Source organism: Micromys minutus (genome assembly GCF_963924665.1).
Source record: "Micromys minutus genome assembly, chromosome: 11".
NCBI classification, from domain to species: Eukaryota; Metazoa; Chordata; class Mammalia; order Rodentia; family Muridae; genus Micromys; species Micromys minutus.
Window position 1 is genome coordinate 19,440,949 of NC_137980.1, and position 24,897 is coordinate 19,465,845.

General features: G+C 43.4%; 1 protein-coding gene across 1 annotated transcript in view; it reads right to left on the reverse strand.

Annotated features, from left to right (window-relative positions):
- Positions 1–24,897, reverse strand: part of ARHGEF28 (Rho guanine nucleotide exchange factor 28) — a 223,795-nt gene that overhangs the window by 145,828 nt on the left and 53,070 nt on the right. The window contains exons 2-4 of the mRNA XM_080924751.1: positions 22,499–22,646; positions 20,261–20,554; positions 2,330–2,513 (exon numbers count right to left, since the gene is read on the reverse strand). Coding sequence (XP_080780877.1) covers positions 2,330–2,513; positions 20,261–20,554; positions 22,499–22,646 — 626 coding nt within the window. The remainder of the gene's footprint in view (positions 1–2,329; positions 2,514–20,260; positions 20,555–22,498; positions 22,647–24,897) is intronic.

Consider the following 24,897-nt stretch of genomic DNA (forward strand, 5'->3'; position numbering starts at 1 on the left):
CCGGTAAGAAAACAAAACCATCCTTATTTTTAAGAATGGAAATTTACCTCCTCGCTATCTCACTCTCCTTTTAATCAGAAAAGATGCCTTTCCCTTTAACGGAGCTCATGGAAAACAATTAGCCAGCAACCAATAGTGTGTTAGGTGATTATAGTGGAAAACAGACAGAATCTCCAGGGAGTGTGATGAGGTTTGGATGAGATAAACAACTGGTATATTCCTAGCACACTGGTACCACTGTGCTAAATCACGTCCTCATGCAAACTAAAACGTGCATACATTTGATCAGGTCCTAGAACCTTGAACACATTCACTAGCAATGAAACAATATAACCAAACTAAATTCTCAATGATAAACTTATTTCCTCTTCTGTCTTGGCTAGCTGAGAACAGCTGTGTTCGCTATACACCTTCCCGGTGGCTGGGATTAGGGCCGTAAATAAACACAGCTTCTAAGATCATGCAATAGCAGCAAAGGTGCCTCAGGTGAAAGCGTTCATGTTCATTGTGTGGTCACATCCCAACAGACTGTCTCCAGATCCCTCACTTGAGAGAACCAGCTCTACCACTTCCTCTTGGCATGATGTTAACAGATATTCGCTTTATAGAAATAAGTTAACACGCCTATAACTTAGAATGGCTTGATTTCTAATTTGTCACTGCTACGATGTTCTAGAAGATACATGAATTCCTTGGAAATGTTACTTTCAGGTCTTGAATTTTGATTTTGCCCGGGCTGGAGAGCTCTGTGTGGGTGGTATAGTACTCTCTCCAGCAGCTGCTGGCAGAAAGCCTCATTCAGCAGTCAGCTACACAGCCATGCGGTTAAAAATCTGATCCCCCACAGGGGACCACATTGCCCAGTGATGTTTAGGAAGCTAGTCGTAGTAAATGTATCTCTAGTAAATGCAACTTGGGATATTTTCAACCTAAAATAGGCCCACCATTTAAAGTTAAGGAGCCTCTGAGCTGACTCATCTTCATCGTACAGAGGGACAAAAAGGGATCCATAAACAGCAATTTATACACGAAGATGCCGTTTTCCCACTAATTCCAGAACTTTCTAGAAAGCAAGTCCTCATGACAACAAGCCACTAACGTGAATGGCTCATGAGCCCCAGAAGTAGCATAGCTGTTAATTTAGACCCTCCATCATATGATCCTATAATCATATGATCAGAATCAAGCCTGCTTTTAATCCCACCTGTGAATGGGTCTATTAAACATGTACATTTTAAAATGTGCAGTATCTTCTAGGGTTGAAACCGGAAGGTTGTACAAAGCAACCAGCAGATGACAGAGTCCCCCTCCAGGGGATAACACTGCACCAGATGCAGTCACTCGGTCAGAGGACATGTTCTTGCCTCATCCTTTGTAGCCAGGAGAAAGGGGTTGTGTTCATCAGCAAAGGAAAAAACAATTCCCCCTGGAGAGACTTGTCCCCTGCTTAATGACTATTTGATCAAATAAGGCAGGGGAGGAGAAAGAGAAAGTTCTGGTTTCTGCCTAATGGCTACTTAGACATCAAATTACCATTAATTAATTGCATCGAATTAATTACATTGAGTTATACGAACCAAATAAGAAAAGTCATCCACTAAGACCCACATTGTAGCAATATTCCAGCAATATTTAAACTTCATGTTATAATTTCCAGTGATCCTACTTTATTTACAATTTGTATTTTGCCATGTGATAGCAAGGCAATCACTAACTATGACTCTTTCTTTCATAAGAATTTAGAATAACAGTTCATCTGAGCGTATAATCCACTGCTTAGTCACTAGGAGTGTTGGGAACATCACCCACACCTAATGTAAGGATTCTCTCCCTTACATTAGTTTACTAAACCCTAGTGACTAACCCGCAGGGTTTGCCTCTTATTCTGACAATGAAGATTATGACCTCGGCATTGGACTAGAAATAATCCAGCAAGGAAAGCAGAAACAGTCCCATCTCTCAAATAATTTAGAAGATAGCCATAAAAGTAAGTGGTCATATATGTGTAATTATAAATTGTGATAACTAAAATTAAGCATAGTCACAAAAGGATGCAACTCAGAACTTTTGCTTAGGAAATAATGTTGAAGACCTGAAGGATGGTGTAGGCCACTGTTTGGCCGATCCTGCTTTCACAAGGTACTCCCAACAAAGGTATCTGCTTATGCACTAGCTACACATACATATGTACTGTGTACAAAAAAACTAGCCATGAAAAAGCATAAGATAACATTAGAAGATGCCTTCGTTACCTCCATTTCCCTGTCATGCTTGGCAGGTTTTATATAGACACAGGCTAAGAAGGACACTACCAAGCAACTGGACTCACTTTGTGATGTCTTCGACCAGTGTGGAGAGTCCACCATGCAAGGCTAAGTCTAATGGTGTGGTGGCCTCTTCATTAGGTAGCTCCAAGGCCTTGACGCCTCCAGGGAGACACAAGAGGAAATGGAATAGCTTAGGCAGGGCCCATCTCACAGCCAAGTGCAGGAGAGACTCTCTGTGTAGAGACACTGAAGAAAAGGAAAAGAAAAATGGGCTGTTAATTCCTCCAGTTATAAAGTTTGTTTTGTGCATTTTTCCCAAGAAGATGATGTATTGGGTATAACAGAAGATCAGCGCTGGAAGGAACCAGCAACACGTCTTGACCTCACCACGCTCTATGAATGGAGAAAGGTCCTGGGGGACACGGAGCCAGAGGGCACAAGAGCTAGGGCACTCATGACTGGCACAGGCTCTTCTGTCACCATGCTACACTTTGCTGCTCCCTGTCACTAAAGAAACAGGAACATCACCTGAGGACACAGGCTCTGAGGGAAGACCATCCTTTTGGAATACACTTGTCAACTTCTAAGGTATCCATGAAGAAGATCCACCTCCCAGACATGACTGGCTCTCAAGGCACAAAGAAGCCCCTGCTTCCATCTTTCATCCCTTGTGAGAGGCTGTGACAGAGGCAGCTCCCTAAGCCCAGAGCATTTGTGACTATGGTCTGTCCCCAGCCTCATAATGTTAATTTTTTTCAACCATTCAGATCCCTGGGGACATTACACTGTCAATGGCATCCTGGTGCTAAGCTGCCTTTGCAGATGCCCCTGACCAGTGATCCTTGGCAGCCTCATGCTGATTTCCTCTGCAGTGTTCAGTGCTGTGGGTTATGATCATTTCCTGACTCTCGCTGTATAGGTTGACAGGCCTGTGATGATTTTTCTTCTTAACAGTAGCTGGTAATGCAAAAGCTATTAAGTACATGCAGAATTTAGAAGTGATTAGCTATTGAAGTTTCAACTGTACATGTGTTTACTTCATATATAATTTGTACAGGATTTACACACCTGCTTTCCTAGTGTAATAGCCCAGTGCCTAGGACATATAGGTGGTTCATGATAGACAATATTGTAAATATGTAAACTATAAATATATATTTTACTTTATAAAAGCTAGACCCGAGCTGGCTGTGGTGGCATGTGCTGGAATCCCAGCACTCAGGACAAGAGGCTAGAGAACCAATTATGCCCAGGAGTTTGAGACTGGCCTGGGCAACACAGCATGATGCAGACTAAATACATACACATACATACATACTATTACATACATGTCAGACTCATAAACTCCATATGCCTGGTCATCCTTTAAAGACATTCTTTTCTAATAGTCTAAACATGAAAAGCTGGTCACTACAGATCTGTTTGATAAGCAGGACATAGTGGGCATCTAATAAGTAATGATTCTGCTATGGACAGTGGGAAGCCCAGCAGGGCAGGGCCTTGCCTTCTGTCCTGTGAGATTCCATGAGCATCACAGTGCCTGGCATACTTGCTAAGCATTTGTGGATGAGGTGCTATTACACACGAATGCCGTTTTACACAGAACTGGCATTTTGCCTCTGACCGATGCTCTCTGGAATACCCACTTTCCTCAGTTCTGTCTCATACCGCTCCCAAATGCAAGCTCACAACAGAAACTGAGTCCTGCCACATACAGCTGGGACATTGAGGACAAAAATGCCAGCTTCCCACACAGCTCACTGTCCACAAAACCATGATCTTACTGTTCTCATCTTCATCAGCATAATCTCACTATTGCCAGAGACTCCTGCCCAAGCAGACCACTGATTCCTTACTGCAGGAATTTTCTGAGAGACTCATCAACCCTTCAGCATTGAACTGCCAACAGACAGTCCAGAGAAGCCCTAAATACGATCTTAAACTATCATGATCCTTGCCAACACCTAAGGATGTCCCCACCAAACCTGCCATCCACCCCTACCATCAGTAACCCCACTCCCACATTGAAAACTTTTTATTAAACCCAGTTTTAATTTCTCAGAGAATTTCTCTCTTTCCTCCCCCAGCCCCTGAAGCCACTAAGGGCTTGTAGCAGGGCTACCCGGCTGACTATGACAGCAGTAAGCACAGCTTTGTCTTCTCGGTGTTAAGAGTGTGCAGGGAACATCTGAACCCAACACAAAAGAGGCAACATCCCCTGTGCATGAATAGTAACCACAAGTGTTCCATTTGCATTTTCACAGGTCTAGCCTGCTCTCTCTACAGCTGCACCAGTAACCATGGGGCTTACACTTCAAACAGATAAGGGCCCATACCTGGGTCTCTGGCACAGTAAAGTACCACCCAGTTCTCTGCACAGTTACTCTGTTTTTGTCATATGACATAGCACAGATTTCCCCCCTCCCCTCTATAGGAAAGTAACAGCCCAGATACCAAACTACCTGCAGCCTGGCTGTACACCTCTGTTTGAGGTCCTTATGAAAATCACAATATGTGTTGGCTTTTCCTATTCAGATGCTAGAAACTCAGCCTAATGGCCCATGGACACTAGGTATGAAAGAAATTTGATTTCTCTTTTACCTTTGAAGTTATGGCCGTGAAGCTTTTTTGACTAAGAAGATCATGGCTTTCTGGCTTTCACTATGAACAGATTCCCAGTAGGACAAGTCTAACTACATCTGTACTGCCACCCCCATTTTAAATAGTAACCAGGAAGAAACTTGCAAGGATCAGGTAACAAAACAAACACATGCCTGTACATGTGTATACACACACACACACACACGCACGCACACACACACACGCACAAACACACACACACGCACGCACACACACACACACACCCTAGCAGAGGACAGTCATGCTCAAGACATGCAGCCGCCACAGTGAATGGAATTTTTACATCACAAATCCCCATTTGAACATGGTGGAAAATGTCCCGTGTTTGTACAGGTTACAATTTTCTTCTGAGGGAAACAAAACTTTGAGAGAAAAGTTCCTAAAGCCCTGGCGTTAAAATAGCAGCATTGGTGAAGGCAAGCGTGTTCTCGGCTGTGTAAATGGTATTACTTAGATCGCCTGCTGCACTGTTCTAAACCCCGGGTTCTGTTGACTGTATTCAGTGGAGTAAGAAGAGGAGCATTGCTTCCTCTAGAAACTCCCAAGCCCGTAGGACTAGTCCTAGGCACCTACTCTCTATGTGTGTGTGGGGGGGGAGGGGGTCCATCCCCAAATCTCAAAGGAGCTGAAGGGGTTTGCAACCCCACAGGAAGAATACCAGTATCAACCAACCAGACCTCCCCCCCAGAACTCCCAGGGACTAAACCACCAACCAAAGAGTACACATGGGGGGGGGAAACCAATGGCTCTAGCACATATGTAGCAGAGAATGGCATTGTCTGACATCAATAGGAAGAGAAGCCCTTGGTCCTGTGAAGGTTAATTTCTCCAGTGTAGGGGAATGCCAGGGTGGAGAGGCAGGAGTGGGTGGCTGGGTGGGTGGGTGAGCACCCTCATAGAAGCATGGGAGAGCCGTGACTGGGGAAAGGGGATAACATTTGAAATGTAAATACATAAGTCATCTAGTAAAAAAAAAAAAAAAACCAATCAGACAGCTCCCTCTCCCCTAGCCTCAGATCTTCTCCACTTTTGGAAGAGGAAGAAGAGGAGCAGGCAGGGAAGGCTCTTCTGGTGGTTAAAGAAAGCACATAATAAAATTCCCGGAGTGTTAAAGAGAGAGCTCTCTCTCTCAATATAAAGTTCAGCATGGAGAAGGCGAACAGCTTGAGATAGGAAGCAATGTGACATACATAAATAATTCTGCTGTTACAAGGTTCAGATTTCTCAAGAACAGCCAAGAAAACAGGCTGTGGGAAGGGGTTGTACAGTCTGGCAGAGGTGGGGCTGTTTGATTAAAACGAACAAAAGGAAGAAGAACCAGATAAACGTCTCTTGGTGTTTAGTTAGTAGTAGGTATTATCTAAAGTAACACGACTCAGACAGAATTACTAATAATTGCTTTGATGGGGCACATTAAAAGGTATGTTTTCTGCCACCCTGGAAACCCGGTCACAGAGAGGAACTGAACAGGCTGTGACTTTCAATAAACCACTCCCACTTCAGAACGGTGAGGGCCCATCTGCCCATAACAGGGAACAAAGCACCATTTCCATGGGCCTCACTCGTTTCTTTGCACCAGTTTCTTTACAAAAAGGACCCGGCTCATCCAGGCTCATTGCTGTGACCAACATGTGACAAGCAGCCACTCCCAGGAGGGAAGACTGACTTTGGCACATGATTTGAGAAGATACAGTCCGTCTTGATGGGGAAGGCATGACGGCAGACAAATGGAGTGGCTGAGCACATTGTGTTCACAATCAAATGTTGGTGCTCAGCTTGCTTTCTTCTCCTTCCCCTGCCCATCAAAACAATAACCCCTGCATTCAGAGTAGGTCTTGTCTCCTCAATCAGTGCTCTTCAGATGCACCCAAAGACACCTCAGTACCAGTGCAGAGGTATTTCCTAACCCCCTTGAGCTGACAACTGAAATTAACTGTCATAAGCCCACCTCAGTTTCCTTGTAGCTGATCTCTCTGTGTCTTAAAAGGCAGTCCTGGGAATTACTTGTAAGCAGCTCTGGACTTTCTTCCTTATTCTCCTGAAGACATCTTTTTTACTGTCCCAACACAAATTCTGGGGCTTCTTCTTAATGGTGCTAATCTCTACCACCTAACTCCATCAACATCCACCCAAGCTTAGGCTCCCTTCCTCCTCAACAAACTTCAGTTTCAGCTTTCTGTGCTCCTTCTGTCTCTCTGTGTCTCCTGCTCTGTCTGTCTGTCTGTCTGTCTTCCTCCCTCTCTCCCTTCCCCCCCTCACATTTTAAATCTTGGTAAATATTGTAAGTTGTTAACATGTCACATCCTAAATATTATGCCAGTGTCCACCAAATAATGTAGTCCATTATTTTTAATTCAGCCTCACTGAAAATTTCAGGACATGGGCAAATTAAACCAGACTCTTCAAAGTACACTGTGTATGTGCAAATAATGTCATAGTGAGCAAAAACAAATTGTTTTGTATAGTTAATATATGCTAATAAAAGTATTTTAAGCATAATCTGTTAAGCAAGACTCTGGACCTCATTGTCACTGCCAAACACACACACACACACACACACACACACACACACACACACACAAGAACAGGATTTCTAAAAACAGGCAAACACTCAAGGCCCTCCCCAGAACAATTAAATCAGGACATCTGAAGAAAGGTGTGAACAGCCACATCCACGTCGACTAGCAACTCTAACAGAAAACCAGAGTTGGAGTTCTGCCTGTTGAAGTCAGTAAGTGTTTATCTAAGGTCTGCCTTCTAGAGTGTTGTTTTCTCAATCAGCTCTGAAGAACTGTGATCAGATTAAAAGAATGTTTCCAAAGGACAAAAGTGACTAAAGCCCTCTGAGTTTAACAGGTTCTTTTTCACTTAAAGTGCTAATTACTAAGCCAGTAAATGGTTTAACCACTTAGCCAAGGGTTGAAACTAACACAGGACAAGAATAAAAATCTAGAAGCAAATGATACTTTTAAAACCTTTTAAAACACAAGTACACTCAGAAGCTGGACTTGGTAATGTCCTACAACTCCCAAGGGAAGCCATAGGAATGTATTCAGCATAGTAAGGTTTGAAGACCAATGGCTTTTCATTCACATAAATTCAATTCATTTAAACAAGCTCTTCTCCAATTTCCCAAGCTGCACAGTCATGCAAGTCTCAACTTGTGCTCCCAAGCTATGCAGCAGACAAATATTAAATAAGACTATTTCTATGTGCCAAACCCTCCCTGTGAACAGTATACAGCCATTTGTGTTAAAAACAAAACTTGTCTGGTGAACTAGAATCCTAAGTCTTAGACACAAAGACTGTATGAGGAAATAAGAAAACCATGCAGCCAACAAGAAAACGTATCTGTTTGCACAACCTACAAGGTATCATGACTCAGAATGTTTATAAAATGCCAGATACAAAGAGGAAAATGTACAGAAACAAGAAGAAGAAAAATGAGAGAAAAGGCTGTCATGGACAGCACACACACGGGCTCTGAGATGTTTGCAAGGTTGTCAGGGAAACTAAGACGATGAATGGGCCATCCGGTACAGCATCTCCCACTGTTGAAGTCTGCTCCGGACTCCAGCAGTAAATATACAATCAGCTTTTAGTACAGAAGGTGGGATGCTGGTGAATCTAAAGTAGGAACCACAACTATAAATGTGCTTATGAGAAAGAAAGATAACAGAGCATCATAAAGAACAGTTGACCAACATGGTCACAGCTAGATCCTAAAGCCAAAGAGGAGACACAGAGAGGCATTAGCACAATAGCAGCTCATGCTTGCCTGAGGCCCCTTTCTTCATCTGATGCATTTGAAACAGTCAGATCATAACCATAGCTAACTGGGAAGAAACTTGGAAAACACCTATCACGAACCATCATCTAAGAGACTCCCCTGTGTGTCTACAACTTAGAGGGATTTGGCCATATTTTAGCTTCTGAAACCAAAACTAAATAGTTGAAACACCAAAAAGTCTGTTAGACCTCCAAGGTGAAGACTTCACTCTGGTTTTCACATCTAGAGACATTCCAAACTGAAATGCACAACATAGGCAACAGTACCAAGTCACAAGAGTTCAGATATGACCTTGCACAGTGCAAAAGGCTGTGAACGAAAGGGCTCAAGTCCTGGATGTAGGCACGTATGGAACTCCAACTCTGGGGAACTGCCTGGTTTGGAAAGGGGAAATGATATTGACCCAGTTTACTACCACAGAATGTCAGAAATAACATATCGGCCAGGGTTCCCAAGAACAATACACAATATTTCTAATATAAGAAATCTCAGTCTGCTGTCAGTGTTAAACAGACCTGTGGCATGTTTGGGAACAGTTTTTCTCTGCTGCCCATTTAAAAGCATAATTGCGGGGAACTATCTCTGGCTTAGGGCACCCTATAATTGTATCAGTGCAGTGTTCCACATGAGCCATTAAGACAAATTATCTGCAATCCCCTGCCTGGGGCAACAGGATGTCACTGGGTGTCAAGAGCACCAATTATCCCAGACTTTCTTTCCAGACTATGCAATTCATTTTTCTCTCATTGACTAATGTTTCTTCAAATTCACCATCTATTCACGGTGAACCTGCTTGCAGCTTCCACTCTTCCCTCACACCACAGGTGAGTGGAGTCCTCAGACGCATGAATGTTACCTTTCAGAGACCCTGCTTTTTGTAGGACTCAACAGATAATGCAGTACAGTTTTCACTGCATTTCTGACAAGCAGGAAAGGAGTGGATTTATCTTGCAACTGGCCCTTGGAGTAGTTGTCTCAGTTCAGGTACAACCAGGAAGTTAGCCAAGAATCTACAACTGGGAAGGCTCTACTCATTGCCCTGGGACTAGATATCAGAGTCTCGAGTTCCTGGTCCCAGGCTGAGAAATGTTGAAATATTTTGGAAATAAACTGCAGCATCATTGAGCAATTTTTATCCAATTCATTCAGTGTGAGGGTCACAATCAGCAAGGGCAGTTCCAGAGAGGGGAGAGGGATAGAGGGGGGGGGGAGTGAGGAGAATCAAAATTGATCAAACAGGAAGTCAATATCAAAGGGCTGGATACTTAGAGTAAGGCTGGGAAGGTTGGAAAGAAGCTTCAGTAGAAATGCTGACATCATAGGCCCTTCTTCCCAAAGTAGAAGGATCATTGCAGAAGAGAGGGCAGGAAAAAATTTTAAGCCAGAGATGGTAGATGATTCCAGTGAAACTACTTTTCTAGACACAGCAAGGCAGTTGCACATATGAACGCTGTGTGGTCATGGCAACATTGGCCATACCCACACAAGTTTGAGATAAATACAACACTAGGATGCAAAGGGGGAGGTAGGTATGAAGCCCCATCTCACTGAGGAACAACAATTGACAGCTGGTAGCTGAAGTGGAAACTTCTAGTTCTTCACAAAGTTCATTCTGTCAAATGTTGTTTTGCAGGGACATATAGATGTAAGGATGTCTTGCTAAGCAAACATGTGAAAGACTTTTCCTGAAGCAGACACAGGTGAAAGGATGCTTGGATATAGCACACTCATGAAAGAGGGCTTGATGAAAGAGGACAATATGACCGACCTCGCAGTGAGAGAGGAGCACTGAGCTCACTTTGCTCCATCTTCCTATTCATTGCTGATGACACCCAGGTATTGGTTCGCCTTACATAGCACTGTTGAGCTCAGCTTGTGATAACACCACCATTGAGAGAAACTCGCCCAAGAACTGCTGGTGAGTCTCCTGTGGCAGCTTGCCACATCTTCGGCCTTGCCCCAGGCCAGTTGGTGAGCCTTGTGGTTTCTTCAGGATTGAACTACAGCTGTCTGGTGTCTGAAAGGACTGGACTGTAGCTGCTGGTTCATGTCTGGTGGCTTCCTGCCTCGAGGACTGCTCTGCAGCTGCCAAGTCATATTTGGTGTTCGCTATTGGACTAAACTGCTGCCAAAGATCAAGCTTGCACTCAAAGAACTATAGCTGAACAGGTCCACTTCCCCAATATCTTAACTCTTCTTTTTTACTGTCTCTGCTGGGTAGTGGGCTAGAGAAGAGGTTGAACCCTTATTAAAAGTAGGTTGCAAAAAATGAATGCCTATAGGTGGCTGCTGAGAGTTGGTTTGTTTTGTTTTAAGGGTATGCCTTGTTAGGACAACCACAGTTCATCAGATGATCATACACCCATGGGTATTTGAATAGCAAAAATTGGATTAAAAAATAGCAAAAATTTGAATAGCAAAAAATTGCTTAAAAAATAGCAAAGTGGGGGGCATAAGTAGGAAGGCAGTGGGGGGGAGGGGAGGCATGAATATTATCAAAATATATGGTTATAAAATCCTCAATAGTAAAAACATTGTTTATAAAACAAAAAAATCAATCCCTAAGAAAGAAGGAGAAATTTGTAGAACTCATAAACTTATGTATAACTGGCCAAGTTTTATAAAATGTAAAATATATTTTGACAAAGTCTTCATTTTAAAAATGAACCGCCGCAGCCACATTTAACCTATGTTTATGTTACCTGTGATAAGGATGTTAATAGGTCTGATGTATTACTCAGTTGCTCAAGGTCACTCAGGAAGCAGGGTGAGCATCAAGAACTGAGACCCGTTTTCTTCCTCCAAAACTTTAGCTTCCTCTTAGTTGTTATCCCTCCCGCAATGCAAAGGCTTGAAGTGGCCTCAACTGCACTGTACTTAAGAAGGAAACCATATTAAAGCCAAAAACAAAAAGATAATAATGGTTAACATTTTGAATAGAAACAGATTTATACAAAACAAAACGCCATAATTAAAGAATCAGAGGTGGATTTATTCAAATACTATTTTTGTTATTCCTATTATAAATTGCAGAAAGCAAGAATTACAGAGAAAAATAATCTGTAAAACAAGGAAAAAGACAGAGATGGGTCTTAGAAAAGGACCTTTTCGGGAAAGTAGACCCTTAGGAAACCAAAATCTGATGAAAAAAATAAGCAAAAGGAAATGAGATGCATAGACCCTAAAGACCCATACACATGCATGCACACACACATTCATGCACACACATGTGTGCACATATGCACACACACACACATGCACACAGGACACATCAAAGCAACTGTAGCTGCTGGAGCAGGCAGAGAGCACAGGTATGTAGAAGTATAGGAGGATGGGATAAGAGAAGACTCAGTTCTTATTTTTGTAAAGATTTGTTTTATCTTTACGAAGGTTTGACCTGTATGTTTGTGCAGTACTGTGTGTCTGATGCCCACTGAGACAAAAGGAGGGTGTCAGATTCCCTTAGACTTAGTCGCAGGCAGTTGTAAGCTGCCAAGTGGGTGCTTACAATCAAACCCCCTGCTCCACCCACTTTCCCATCTCCCCACTCACTTTCAGCCACTGTACCTTCAAGCATTAAAGACTGGTAGTGTTAAAACTCATGTGTAGCTTTTTATTAAATAAAACAGCTCAAGAACAGTTACCATCATTCAAATCCTGTTAAGAAATGTAAAAAAATTAAAACTTATCACCTTTTCTTTTTTTTCACTTAAAAGTAACCATAAAATGATTCCTCGGCTGCTGTCATTTTCAAGTTTGATTCTAGTTGCTTGTGTGTAGTCAAAATCTGCCCTGAGTATCCTATGTGTTCAGAAGAATCCAAGAGCAAGTGAGACAAGGCTTAGGCTTAGCCAACATAGGTAAACTTCAAAGCCTTCCTAGGCTTGGGGTCCTGTGGGAAGCACACCGGGGTAGGTTGTTCAAAAAAATCAAAGCTCCAAACTATACTCCTTTATTCCAGAAATTTATAATAGGGTGAGGAAGTGAACCAAATAAACTTTATGCTCTATTTCCCAGACATGAGAATAAAGATAAGGGTCTCTCTTCCAAGTCTAAGTCCACTGTGGCCAGACAGAAGCAGTTTCCAAAAATATTCATTTTACACGTATGAGTGTTTGCCTGCATATATGTTTCTGCACCATTTGTGTGCCTGGTGCCCGTGGAGGTCAGAAGAGGGCATCAGATACCCTAGAATTTTACAGATGGCTGTAAGACACCATGTCTTACATGGGTGCTGGGATCTGAGCTCAAGTCTTCTGCATGAACAGCCAGTGCTCTTAACCACTGAGCCAAGTCTCTCGTCGGGAAGATGATGTTTTTTTTTTTTTTTTTTTTTTTTTAAAAGAAGACTTTGTGATGTTTCTTTTTCTTCGAAGGACAGATTCTAAAAAAGGAGAGCGTGCCCAATAAGAGACAGCAATTTAAACTGCAGAACAAAGCCATCTGGAGAGGACAAAGTTTTCTTCTTTAAGGAATTCAATAGTGCATTGATTCTTGTCTGCTGGAAATCCTATTCCTTGAGAACTTAAAACAGGCTTGGAAGACAATGAAAACATCTTTAAATTAGGGATTTAGATCTCCCTAAGTGATACATACACACAAACCTAAGCCCTGGCAGATGGCCCTACTAATTTGACATATTTACCATAGGCACCATTCCTAAGAACTCTGTCCTCTGTCATTACTACTCACCCTGAAGGTTACCATAGCAACCAAAAGATTAGAACACCTGTTTAACGTGTCAGAAACTAAGGAGTAGAAATGGCTGCCCCAGAGAAAATACTAGAAGCAACAGAAGGCTAGAAAGCACAACTGAATGCATACACAATTACTTCCTTAAAAAGGAAAAAAAAATAAAAGCTGCCGTGATCCACTGAGTCCTACAATGCAGGGAATTTGTATGTATGGGTTTCTTACCCACTGGTATTTCGGCTCTTGCAACCTGAAACTCGTTCACCAGTACAAAGCTTCGGATAGAATGACAAATCGGGCCAGCAAGCAAGCCTTAAGATCCAGCCTGTCCTCCCTACTCAGACCTGGAGCACAGTAATGTCAGCCCACCTGCACCCAAGCCTGGCTTTCCTTCCCTCCTCCTGCATTTGCAGCTAATACACTGGCTTCAAGGACAAAATGGGCTCAGCTCCTTCTCAAGTGCTCACAAATCTGGCTTCTTGCTGGTTGCAGGTCTCTCTCCCATGCAAAGAGAAGACAAGTTTTCTCTGCACACACTGCTGACCCACGTGGCTTTCTTTCTGTTGCTGCCTGGTAGAAGGATGCTGGGTGTACGAGGCATGTAGCAGGATGTCCATTTGTGAAGGTTTGTGATCAAGACAATGTTGCAGCTACTGAAGGCCTCTTACAAACATCCCCTCTGGAGCCCATGGGCTCTGCCTGTCCTTCCTTTCATTGGCTGCAGTGCATAGAGAACCAAATGTTCTTCAGAGGATGCAAGGGACCCTATCTAGTAGAGCATGGCCATGCTAAATGTCCACCTCCACGCTGATAGCATCGTGTGGCTTTCCCTATACATTATGTGTGTGCCTCAGGCAACGTCCACTGTTTTTCCTTTAGGCCCCTATTCTTCATGTTGTAAGTGGTTCTTATACAAATAAGACACTGCTCGGTCTTGCTCTCAAGAACAAGTGGTAAACTGTAACTCTAATTTCCAGATTCAAGTTTAAATCTAAGATAGTGTAGCCGGCTATAGAATAGATTCTTGATCAGTCCTGTGAAATAAATATGCACAAAATTCCATTCTCTAACATATCTCCATTTGGTCCCTTTAGTTCTTCCAATCAGCCCTCTCTGATATGGGTCTTCACGGAGCAAATACAAAAAGCCTCCTAGATACATGGTCTATGTCTAAGTCCAAGACAGCCCAGAAGAAAAGTTGAAAGGATTTAATTGATTTAATCTCTGATTTCCCTTTGTGGCTAGAATAACTGATGAAGGCAGGAAGAAAGTTGACCTCTTCAATCTTCATAAACCAGCCTAACAGATGAAACTTTGCTTTGTTAAAGATTGAATGTTTTCTCCTATAGATTCAGTTCTCAGCAACACTGACAAAACCAAGCTTAATGTTTTTGGTGAGTATTAACAGAGCACCTGCATTCCATTAGGGATGAGAATCTAGAGCATCTGCCTAGAAGACCCTGAAGTAATTGACCCATGTACACCTACACCTGCAGAGGTGTCCAAATTAATCTTTTGTGACATTAATTTACCCTTATGTGATAGCTAGCTTCATGTTAACTTGACACAAGCTAGAGTCATCTAAAAGGAGGGAACATAATTGGAAACAAAAACCGTAAGATCCAGCTGTAAGACATTTTCTATTTTAGTGATTGATGGGGGAGGGCCCAGCCCACTGTGGGCGGTGCCATCCCTAGGCTGGTGGTCTTGGGCTCTATAAGAAAGCAGGCTGAGCAAGTTATGAGCAATCCAGTAAGCAGGACCCCTTCATGGCCTCTGTATCAGCTCCTGCCTCCAGGATCCTGTCCTGCTTGAGTTCTTGTCCTGACAATGCTGTGGAAATATAGGCCAAATAAGTTCTTTCCTCCCCAACTTTCTTTTTGTCATAGTGTTTCACCATAGCAATGACAACCCGAACTAGGACACGTTACACAAATCCCACCTTCAATCTGCCAATTTGTTTTATCAATGTGTATGCATTAATATATGTGAAAACATGACCTTTTAAAAAGGAAGGGCCCCACCCCCACCCCAGAGCTCTCTAGTTATAAGGCATGCATAGGAGGACAAGCTGTATCTCTTAGCAGACTGGAAAAGAAGTAACTGTGCTCACAAGGCCAGTACCATGAGAACTAAGTCGCCACATGGCAACCCCCCCCCCTGCCTTGGTGAAGCCTGGTTTACCAGCCATCCTTGTCAGGCTCCTGAGAACACAAACACAGGAAAGCCATTTGGTTGAGCAGGAAGGGAGGCTTCAACTCCAACATCAGCTCAGCACAAATCAGTAAGTATCAGAACATTTTATCCCAGTTAACCTAATTGTCTACATTGTGCCAATCTCCTCAAAAACATGTCCATCAAATCACAAACAGGCAAAAAAAAAAAAAAAAAAAAAAAAAGCCAAAAACAAAGCAGATCAACTGTAACATCTTGGGTAATTCTATTACGTTACCCAGCCTCCTTGCTACAAATGAGGAGTTTCTGAGGTCCTGCAAAAGCTGTTCTCGTGAAAGCAATTTTAAAGAAGAAATGGGTTTAATTTTATGAAATAGATGTGCAGTTTAATGGAAGGCCTGAAATTAAATAAAACCCAGGACACTTCCCTCTCTTGCATGCATAATGAAGTTGCATTATGACTGATGACGTGGAACATGCGGGCCAAGGGGAAACCCTGCTCTGCTCTGCTTTTTCCAACGTACCGTTATTATTGATTCTCTAGGAGTTTCACATCATGCGCCCGATCACATCCATTCCCCAGTCCTTCCACGTCCCTTCCCCACCTCCCAAAAATAAAAATAAGAATAGAAAGATAAAGGTCAGTTTGTGTTATCTATACCGTCCTGGAGCGTGCTCAGACTCTCAGTGGCCTGCCTCTTAAATAGAACCGAGCTCCTCCCCTCCTCCCACACCTCTGCCAGAAGCCATCAGCCATGCAGAGCTGCCCTTAAGAATCCGAATCACACTTTTTAAGAGTTCTCTTTGGTGGCTTCCTGTCTAGGCTGTTACTTTGGGGGCAGTAGGGGTTGTCATGCGAGCCTTCCATGTCCCTCCCTCTCAACTGTACATCTGTAGTCAGGGATACCACAGAAAAACCAGCCTCCTTGCTCTTCACAGTCAGTGAGAACACAAATCATGGGCCGCCATATGTTTCTGGCAACAACACGGATCATGAATATGCCTTCCTTGTCACTGAGACCATGGACCCAGAAAATGTCCTCAGGGACTGCCTGGACCCCTGACATCACCGTGGTGTCAGGTGACAGTGTGGGTCACTAACATCAAGATGACCCCTGGCTGCAGCATGTGACCCACAGACATCAACATGCCTACAGGCTGCAGCACAGACCATGGGCACCCAGACTGTCCTTGGTGGGAACACGGGCCACAGGCATCAGCACAGACCCTGGCTGAAGTCACAGAACCAGACATGGTCCTCAGTGGCAGCCGGGGCTGGATATCATCATCATGGGAGACCCTGCTTTGCTAATTAAAGCAGTACTTCACACATCATTTCTCCCTGATAACCATCAAAGTCAAAAAGCAAGGAGTGATACATTCATCACAAACTGCAAAGGAATATACAGGAATGTTTTATGGTAGACCTTAGGTCAGACTTTTTATACAACAAAGTTATTGTCAAAGTTAACTAATACCTCATAAGACAATATCTATGCCTAAAGAAAGCATTAAAAATAGATAACAATTTTAAAAAATGAACAGGGAAATTTTTGAATAGTTTTTGAGAGCTACTAAAATGGATAATTGCTGAATAGTTTGTAGGGTCTTTTAAAATTCCTAAGCAGAACAACAGCATGATCCAGTCATTCCACTATTGGATACACAAAGGGGAGACAACTGGACTTCTAGAGAAGCATCTAAATTCTTCTGACTCAAGGCCCCATCAGAATAGCCGGGAATGAGTGGGGAGAAAAAAACATAGTCGTACACAACATGGAATACTATTCACCCATAAAAAATGAAACCCAGTCACCTGCAGCAACAGAAATAAAACTGGAGATCATTGCATTACAGAAAATAAGCCAGACACAGACAAACCAGTTCCATGTGATCTAACCTACCCGTGGACTCTCAAAAAGTATTACGTCATAGAAACAGAGAATCCAATGGTGGTACCCAGAGGTTAGGGATGATAAGGGGAAAGACTGACCAACAGCTGTTAAGTTCCAGCTGAACTGGAGCAATGGTTCCCTATATGACAGCAACTGTCAGAAACCTACATGAAAGTATTTTTAAAGTTCTTAAGCAAAAAGGAATGCTGGATATTTGAGATAAGTCTAATTAACCAGATTCAGACATTATATGACGTACACACATATCAAAACACTAAACAGCACTAAGTAATAGTTTTTAAAAATGTATGTTTCTATCAGTTTAAACAAGTAGATTTAAAACACAGTTGCTGGGAAGGAAACTGGATTGTGCTCATGATGAATGTCCCCACGAGGAATACAATACAAATTCCCACAGGCCCAACCCTCAACCTGTTCCTCACGTCATCATTATGCTGGTAAAGGTCAAGAGACCGGAAGGGGACAGCATGAGAAGAAAACAGATCAAGTGGGGGTGGGGAAGGAAGACAAGAAGAAAGAGGGTAATTGACCACATGTGACGCAGAAACTGCAGTCACTGGGAATGAGGAGACCAACAGTGAGGCCAGAGACTCGGGGAGGCTAGTGGAGTATAGAAATTAATAAGAACAAAATACCCCAAAAACGCTACAATGAAACACATTGCTGTTTATCCCAGTTTTAAAACTAGTAATAAATGAATAAATAAAATATGATTTATCTAGGAAAAAAACCAAATTAAATATAAAGTAATCTACATAGGTCCCATTTAGCCCCATAGTCAGAAAGTCCCAATGTTCCCAAGGTCAGAGCTTAGCCAGATTTGAAGGCACTTTTGTTTAACAACTATGACACTAGGAACTATGTTTCCATAGGATACAGTATCTCACTATCAAAAAAAAAAAAAAAAAAAAAAAAAAAGAAAGGAAGGAATTACCTTCCTTTTTCTCTTATCCAAAAATGGATCTCTACAGAACCTTGAAAAACCGCAACAGGGCATTTGGTATCTGTAGTTCTATGAACTTATTTTATTGCATATTTCTATCACAAATACATGTACATCATGGGAAATCTCTCACACACACACACACACACACACACACACACGCGCGTGCGCGCGCGACACTGTCAATCCACTGGGTAATCATATAATGCATTATTATAAATCCACAAACGTCAGGAAATCTTAAATTCTGAATTTTGACCTGGAAAACTAAAAGCAGTAAGTCTTCAATACAAATTGCTCTGTGGCTTAAGCAGGCTCAGTGCTGGAAGATACTCCTGACTTTCTCCTACCCAAGGTCTTAAGAACCAGAAACATTTATATGTACCCTGAGAAGGTTTAGAATAATTCGGCTAGAACAGAGAAGTGAATATCCTCTCTCCTTGTAGATGATGGCCTTGGTGTCCTGTGTAACATTCATACCCTTTACTTAAGTGGTCACTCAATCTTACCAATGATCAAATTTAAGCCAACCTGTAAGTCACACCCAGAACATATCAGGAATCCAACTCCTCAAAGTAGCATCATCCAACATAGCGAAGGTCATGAGGAGAAGACAGTAGATGCTGTATGCAAGCAAACCTCCCTGGATTTTCAATAGCATTACATCATCAGTAATCACCTTAAGACCTGATGGACTGGTGAGATGGTTCGGTGGCTGACAAAACCTCATGACTCGAGTTTAATCTGTGGGATCCACAGGCCGAAAGGAAAGAACTGACTCATGAAACTTGCCCTCTGGCCTCCAATGTGCACTGTAGTGCAAAGCTACACAACCCCCCCCCCCACACACACACAGCCTAAATGAATAAACACAACAGTTTGGCTTTGTGCTCACACAACTTGTATCTTACTTCCATAGCTCAACACTCGTTCTAATATGGTAGAACAAGAATCCATCCACCCCTAGTAACTCTAAAAGCTAGCACAAATGTAATAGACACAAGGGAATTACAAGTCTGAGGAAATGGAAATACTCTAGTTTGATCAGCATGCATTACTTACATGTATCATCACAGCATACCCCATAGACCCATACAAATGTGTGTCAATTTAAAAGTCACTTTGGAGACAGGGTGTCTGGACCTTGCCCTAGCTGACCTGGAACTCGCTATGGAAACCAGGGCTTCAGAGTGGCAATGACCTTAATCTATCTTCCAATTACAACTTTTAACTATAAATGCCCTGGTAACACTGACTTTGTATGCATGAGTTCCTATGTGCAGTGTACATATGAGTGTATGGAAGGGGTGTGTGTGTGTGTGTGTGTGTGTGTTTGTGTGCACACAGTTATACACTGAGGTGTTGTGTGTACATGCAGAAGCCAGAATGTTGCTCCCCAAAGGTCACCCACCTTGCTTTTCTTTAAGCAAAGTCTCTTGTTGGAGCTAGAACTCACCAATCTGGCTAGCCTGGCTTTTTTGTCCGTTTCCTATTTGGATAATGGCAACACTGTTCTCTTTTCACAGCAAGAAACTAGCCAAGGGGATGAGAGCCACAATCTGAAGCCACAAGCTCAAGAGTCAAACATAAAGAAACAGTCTCCTAACCCTGAGCAAAGCCCTTTAATGGCCCCTCCTCAGGCTTCCTGGGAACAGAAACACCAGCCAACTGAAAGAGAAATGATTGAATACTTCAGAGAACCCAGCCACACTGGGGCTAAGGGCTCAGCTAAAAACTGGGAAGAAAAGTCTCCCCAGAGAAATGGACAGTAACCTGTAAGACACGTCCTCAACTGGAGAAAGCTGGCATGCATCTGAATTTTCTGACACTGACCTACCTTCAAGTGAGGAATTTCCCAGGACTGTCCAACCCAAAGGCAGCTCCAGTTGGGTCAGAGCCAGCACAAGCTCCTCATCCAAGGCAGGCAGCGCTTCTGCTGTCAGGGCAAACGGGGTGAGCAGCGTCTGGTGACTACAGGGCGTGAGCCGGTCAGCCTGAGTGACCAGCAGACGAGCCAGCCTGCAGGCCATGTTATCCACATAGGTCACTGAGCCAGAGCCCATGGTCACCGGGGAATACCCTTCCGAGCAGAGGCACACGGATACCATCACCGTCTCTTGAAGCCAGTGGCCTAAATGACAAGATAATAAACCATTCAGCCCATATCTGAAGGAGTCACACAGTAGCCGTGGGTGGGCAGCATTCTCCAGAGAGCAGGCAGGAAAGATGGTGCCATCTCTATGCCACCATCCCTGAGGTGGGGGCAACCATGAGCTGACGTCATCTTATTTTGGTGACTCTGGAGTTTTAAATGATCCTTTGGAAGCTCTGAAGACTTCTGAGTCTCTTCCCACCAACCAAAGTCATTCGCCATAGTCTATCTTTCATGGCTGCCCAGTCCCTGGATCCCGGTCTGTCCTCTGAGAGATCTCCCCTCCTCCTGTTCTGCCTTCAGCTGGGACACACATTCGTAGCCATTTACTGGGGGGTCTGGTTTTTTTATCTGTATCAGCGACTGATAGAAGTGCATCCTAATTCCATGGGGCTGCTTTGGATGTGGAGTGAAGGTTGCTAACTAGAGTTTATATAAATTAACATCCAACAGGAAACAGGGGTTCCCCGGGGTCCCTTCAGCAATGACTCCTGTGTCTTATAAATGTTCCAGTGTGGCTGACCACCCTGCTCCTTGCCCTCCTGATACTCTGCCTCGATTTCCCATTTTGTTAAGGTTAGTGAACGTCTGCCCAGCTGCATATTTTTGACTTTGGCAGAATTTCTAGATAGTACCCAAAACCCTGGGGCCATGATAGTATGGCTGGTTAGGAGAGTTACCCAGGCCCCCTGGGCACAATATTTCTATACCCACTGGCAAGTGCTCATAGGTCTGCATCCTCCTGCCCTGCCTGACTCTCCAAGCTTTTCCTCAAAGGCAATGCTGCCAAGGTTCCAAAAACCAAGAGCATCTGCCATCCTCACAATGACTCTCAAAAGCAGGAGCTCAAAAGATGCCACCCCATTAGACCATACCTATCCGTTCTACATTACAGAACATATCTTCCATCATTGGTAGGTTAACCATTTTCCCACATTCAAAGGTTAGTTACCTTAATGATACCATAATCAGGGAAAGTTAAGGTTAAGAAATACACTGCCACTCACCCCATGAAACCTATTAAAATGAAACCTGTTAAAATCTCACTTTGAGCCTGCCACAAAACAAGGAGAAAGGTTTGCCTTTGCACATAGGAGCTCAGTGAGGTTGGTCCTTCCATATAAGGAAGAAAGAAATGAAACAATGTGCTTTCTGTCAGAAGGGGAAATTTTGTTATTTTTATTCTTTCTCTATAAGCTGCTCATTAAAGAGAAAATGTAAGGAAAACTGGAAGCCGAAAGAATGTCAGTTTATTTACCAGAGTAAAGGGATAGAGGGGGAGGGACCCACAGAGGAATGGCACCCATTAACAAAATATAGCAAGGGGACCTGGTTTGTTTCTTTGTTGGCTTGATTAATTTTCCGTTTGTGAGACAGGGTTTCTCTGTGTAGCCCTGGCTGTCCTGGAATTGGCTCTGCAGACCAAGCTGGCATCAAACTCAAGAGATCCGGCTGCCTCTGTGTACTGAGGTTTGGACCACCACTGTCAGGCATCTGATTTTTGTCTTTTTCTTATCTATGAGTTCCTGTGGCTGCCAGGATGACGACAGAAGAATGAGGAAGGAGAAAGAAGACATGGTCTGTCATGTCAGCTTGTCCTGAGCCAACTCAGGCATCAGGCTGGGACAAAGGAGACGACCCACGGTACATCCTCCACTGGCTACACCTAAAGACACTAGACCTTGAGAGCTGGGGGCAGCCAATGGGATGAGCTTACCAGGTTTAAGTCAAGGCAGACATTAGTAGAAAGGGGCCCCAGAAGTCAGTGGCACAGGGCACGGGTCCTTCCTAAGAGCATCTGCATACACCCCTGTGAACTCCTGACCTTGGAGAATGTTTCTTCTTTTTTCTTGTGATTCACTACTTGGCAAATATCCCCAGAGGGAAGATGTCTCCCACCCCACCCCTAAGAGGCCTCCTCACCTGGAATGATAGATTGGAGAACATTATCCTCAACGCGATCAGCAATCACCACGTGTCTCTGATGGGACCCGTCATAAATAAAGTAAAACTCCGCATCTTCGGGAAGATAAACATTTTTGCCAAACTTTGCATAGACCGTCCTCTGTCCCTGAAAAACAAGTAAGTCTGGGTATCAGTACACTTCCGTGTTCTGGCTCTGAGAAACCACAAGGGAGGGCACAGTGCCACAGTACTGACAGCTGTCATGAGCACTGCACGTGAGTGAGCTCAAGTGTCACAGGGCCTCCCTCCAACAACCACCTTTTCCTAGCAACAGCCTCCTGATGTGTCTAGTATGGGATCCAGGGCTGTCCTGTGCTGCTCTGACAGCCAAAGAAGACCAAAGAATAGGATAAAATCATTTACTTCACTTGCTAGATACGCTAGCGTCGCGTTTTAGAACCGCAGATTCCCATGCCCTGTGTATAAGGTTATCTTGTATGTGAAATAACACTACAAATACAATACTTGATATAATACATAGATAATATTATATATAATATATTGGAGAATCACGAGGGAAAAGAAGAAACAATCTCCAAGGTCAGGCATTCACATGGGTGTATGTACATGCTCTTAGTAGGAAGAATATGAAGCCTGTGCCACTGACTCTTGGGGCCCCTCCACTAGTGTCTGCCTTGGCTTAGTCCTTGCAAGCTCATCTCACTAGCTGGCTACCTCCATATACATGCATGCACATATATATATGTATATATATATATATATATATACACACGCACACACACATACATATATATACACACATACATACACATACACATACACACACATACACATACATATACATATACATAGTGTATGTATAAATGTATATTATAGTAATATATAAATGATATGTACATGAACCACAAACATTCGCAGACATTTACTGCATTGACTCTGTCCCCTCTGAGTGATATCTGAGCCTCCTTTCTCAGCTGGTTGGCCTCATCCTTTGCCTTAAGAGTTTCTGGCTAGCACCAAGCCTTATGGAGAGTTCTGGTTCCAAGGAGAAGCACTCCTTCAAAGGGATGCACCAGCAGGCCAGCGGTCTCCAGTACATGAGGCTTTGCCGGGGGCTGGCTGACAACCAAGCAGATCACCTCAGGATCTGCAGGCCTCAAAGATTCAGGATACTCCCTGCCTCAAGTACAAAAAGGCAGCCCAGAGCAGGCCTCTAGCGTGAGAGGATGCATTCCACCCAGCCTAAGGGAGTGGCAGAGAGGTGAAAAGAAAGCACAGCATGGAGTAGAAGAGCCATCCATTCAAGAAGTTTCCATAGCTGATTCAAAGTGGAGAAGCCTCTGGCTGCCTGGGTTAGCTGCCTAACAGAAATAAACCAGTTTTTCACCCTGGGATGAATGGGAAAAGAAGAAAGGAGCCAGGCTCAATCTCCTAGACAGGAGCATCAACCTGACTCATGTCCCCTCCAGCAGCATGACATTGGGATGCTAGGAGTTAGGTTAAGAGGGCGCAAAGCACAGTCCAAAGCTCTTCCTCCCAGTGACTTACAGTTATTTAACCTAAAAATGTTTTGAAATTAAAAAAAAAAAAAAACATTTTCATGCTGGATTGCAATTGCACTCTGAGAAAGGCATCTAAAAGTCTGGATTGGCATAGAGACAAACCACAGCTTTCGGGGGAAAATCAAACCACACTGGTGCTCAGTTCTGAGTTTCCCTGTCTCCGTATTCGAGCCTGCCTATGTCGCACGAACCGAATTGACAGCAAGTGACGTGCCAAGGAAAAGCCCCCATACAATAGCTTCAGAAAGCGTGCAGGAAGGAGAGCTGAAAAGCAAAAGACACAAAACAATAGCGCACATTTGACAGGACTGGGGAGAGGAAACTCAGACCGGCTTTCCGGTTCCTAAAAAAAAAAAAAAAAAAAAAAATATCGAAGAACAGCTTGCTCTGGTCGCGTTCCTGGTTGCTAAAGGACTGTTGATTCTTCATGGGTAGACTCTGGCCTAACGTGGTAGGAGCTTTCTTAAAGGCAGAGCAGACCGAATAAATAGAGCAAGGATTTTCACGGACCACAAAGATATCTAATCAACATCTACTCCAAACAACGGTCAGACTGGGCTTTTGTGGGCAGGTAAGCAAGAACTACCACGTAGGCAAGAGTTTCACCACGACCGTTCCAAGTACCTTCCTCCAGTCCCAATATGTGATTCCTCCCTATCAAGAGCCACTCCTTTTTTTACGGTGGCAAAAACTATGGGTCCACCGGAAAGAGGTCATCCAGTGTCCCAGCACAAAGGATGACACTCAAGGTTAAGGGAATCACTAACTTAGTAATCACGAGAACATCAGAAACACAGTCAAGGGCCGTGGCTAGGAAAGAAGGTGTCACAGGAG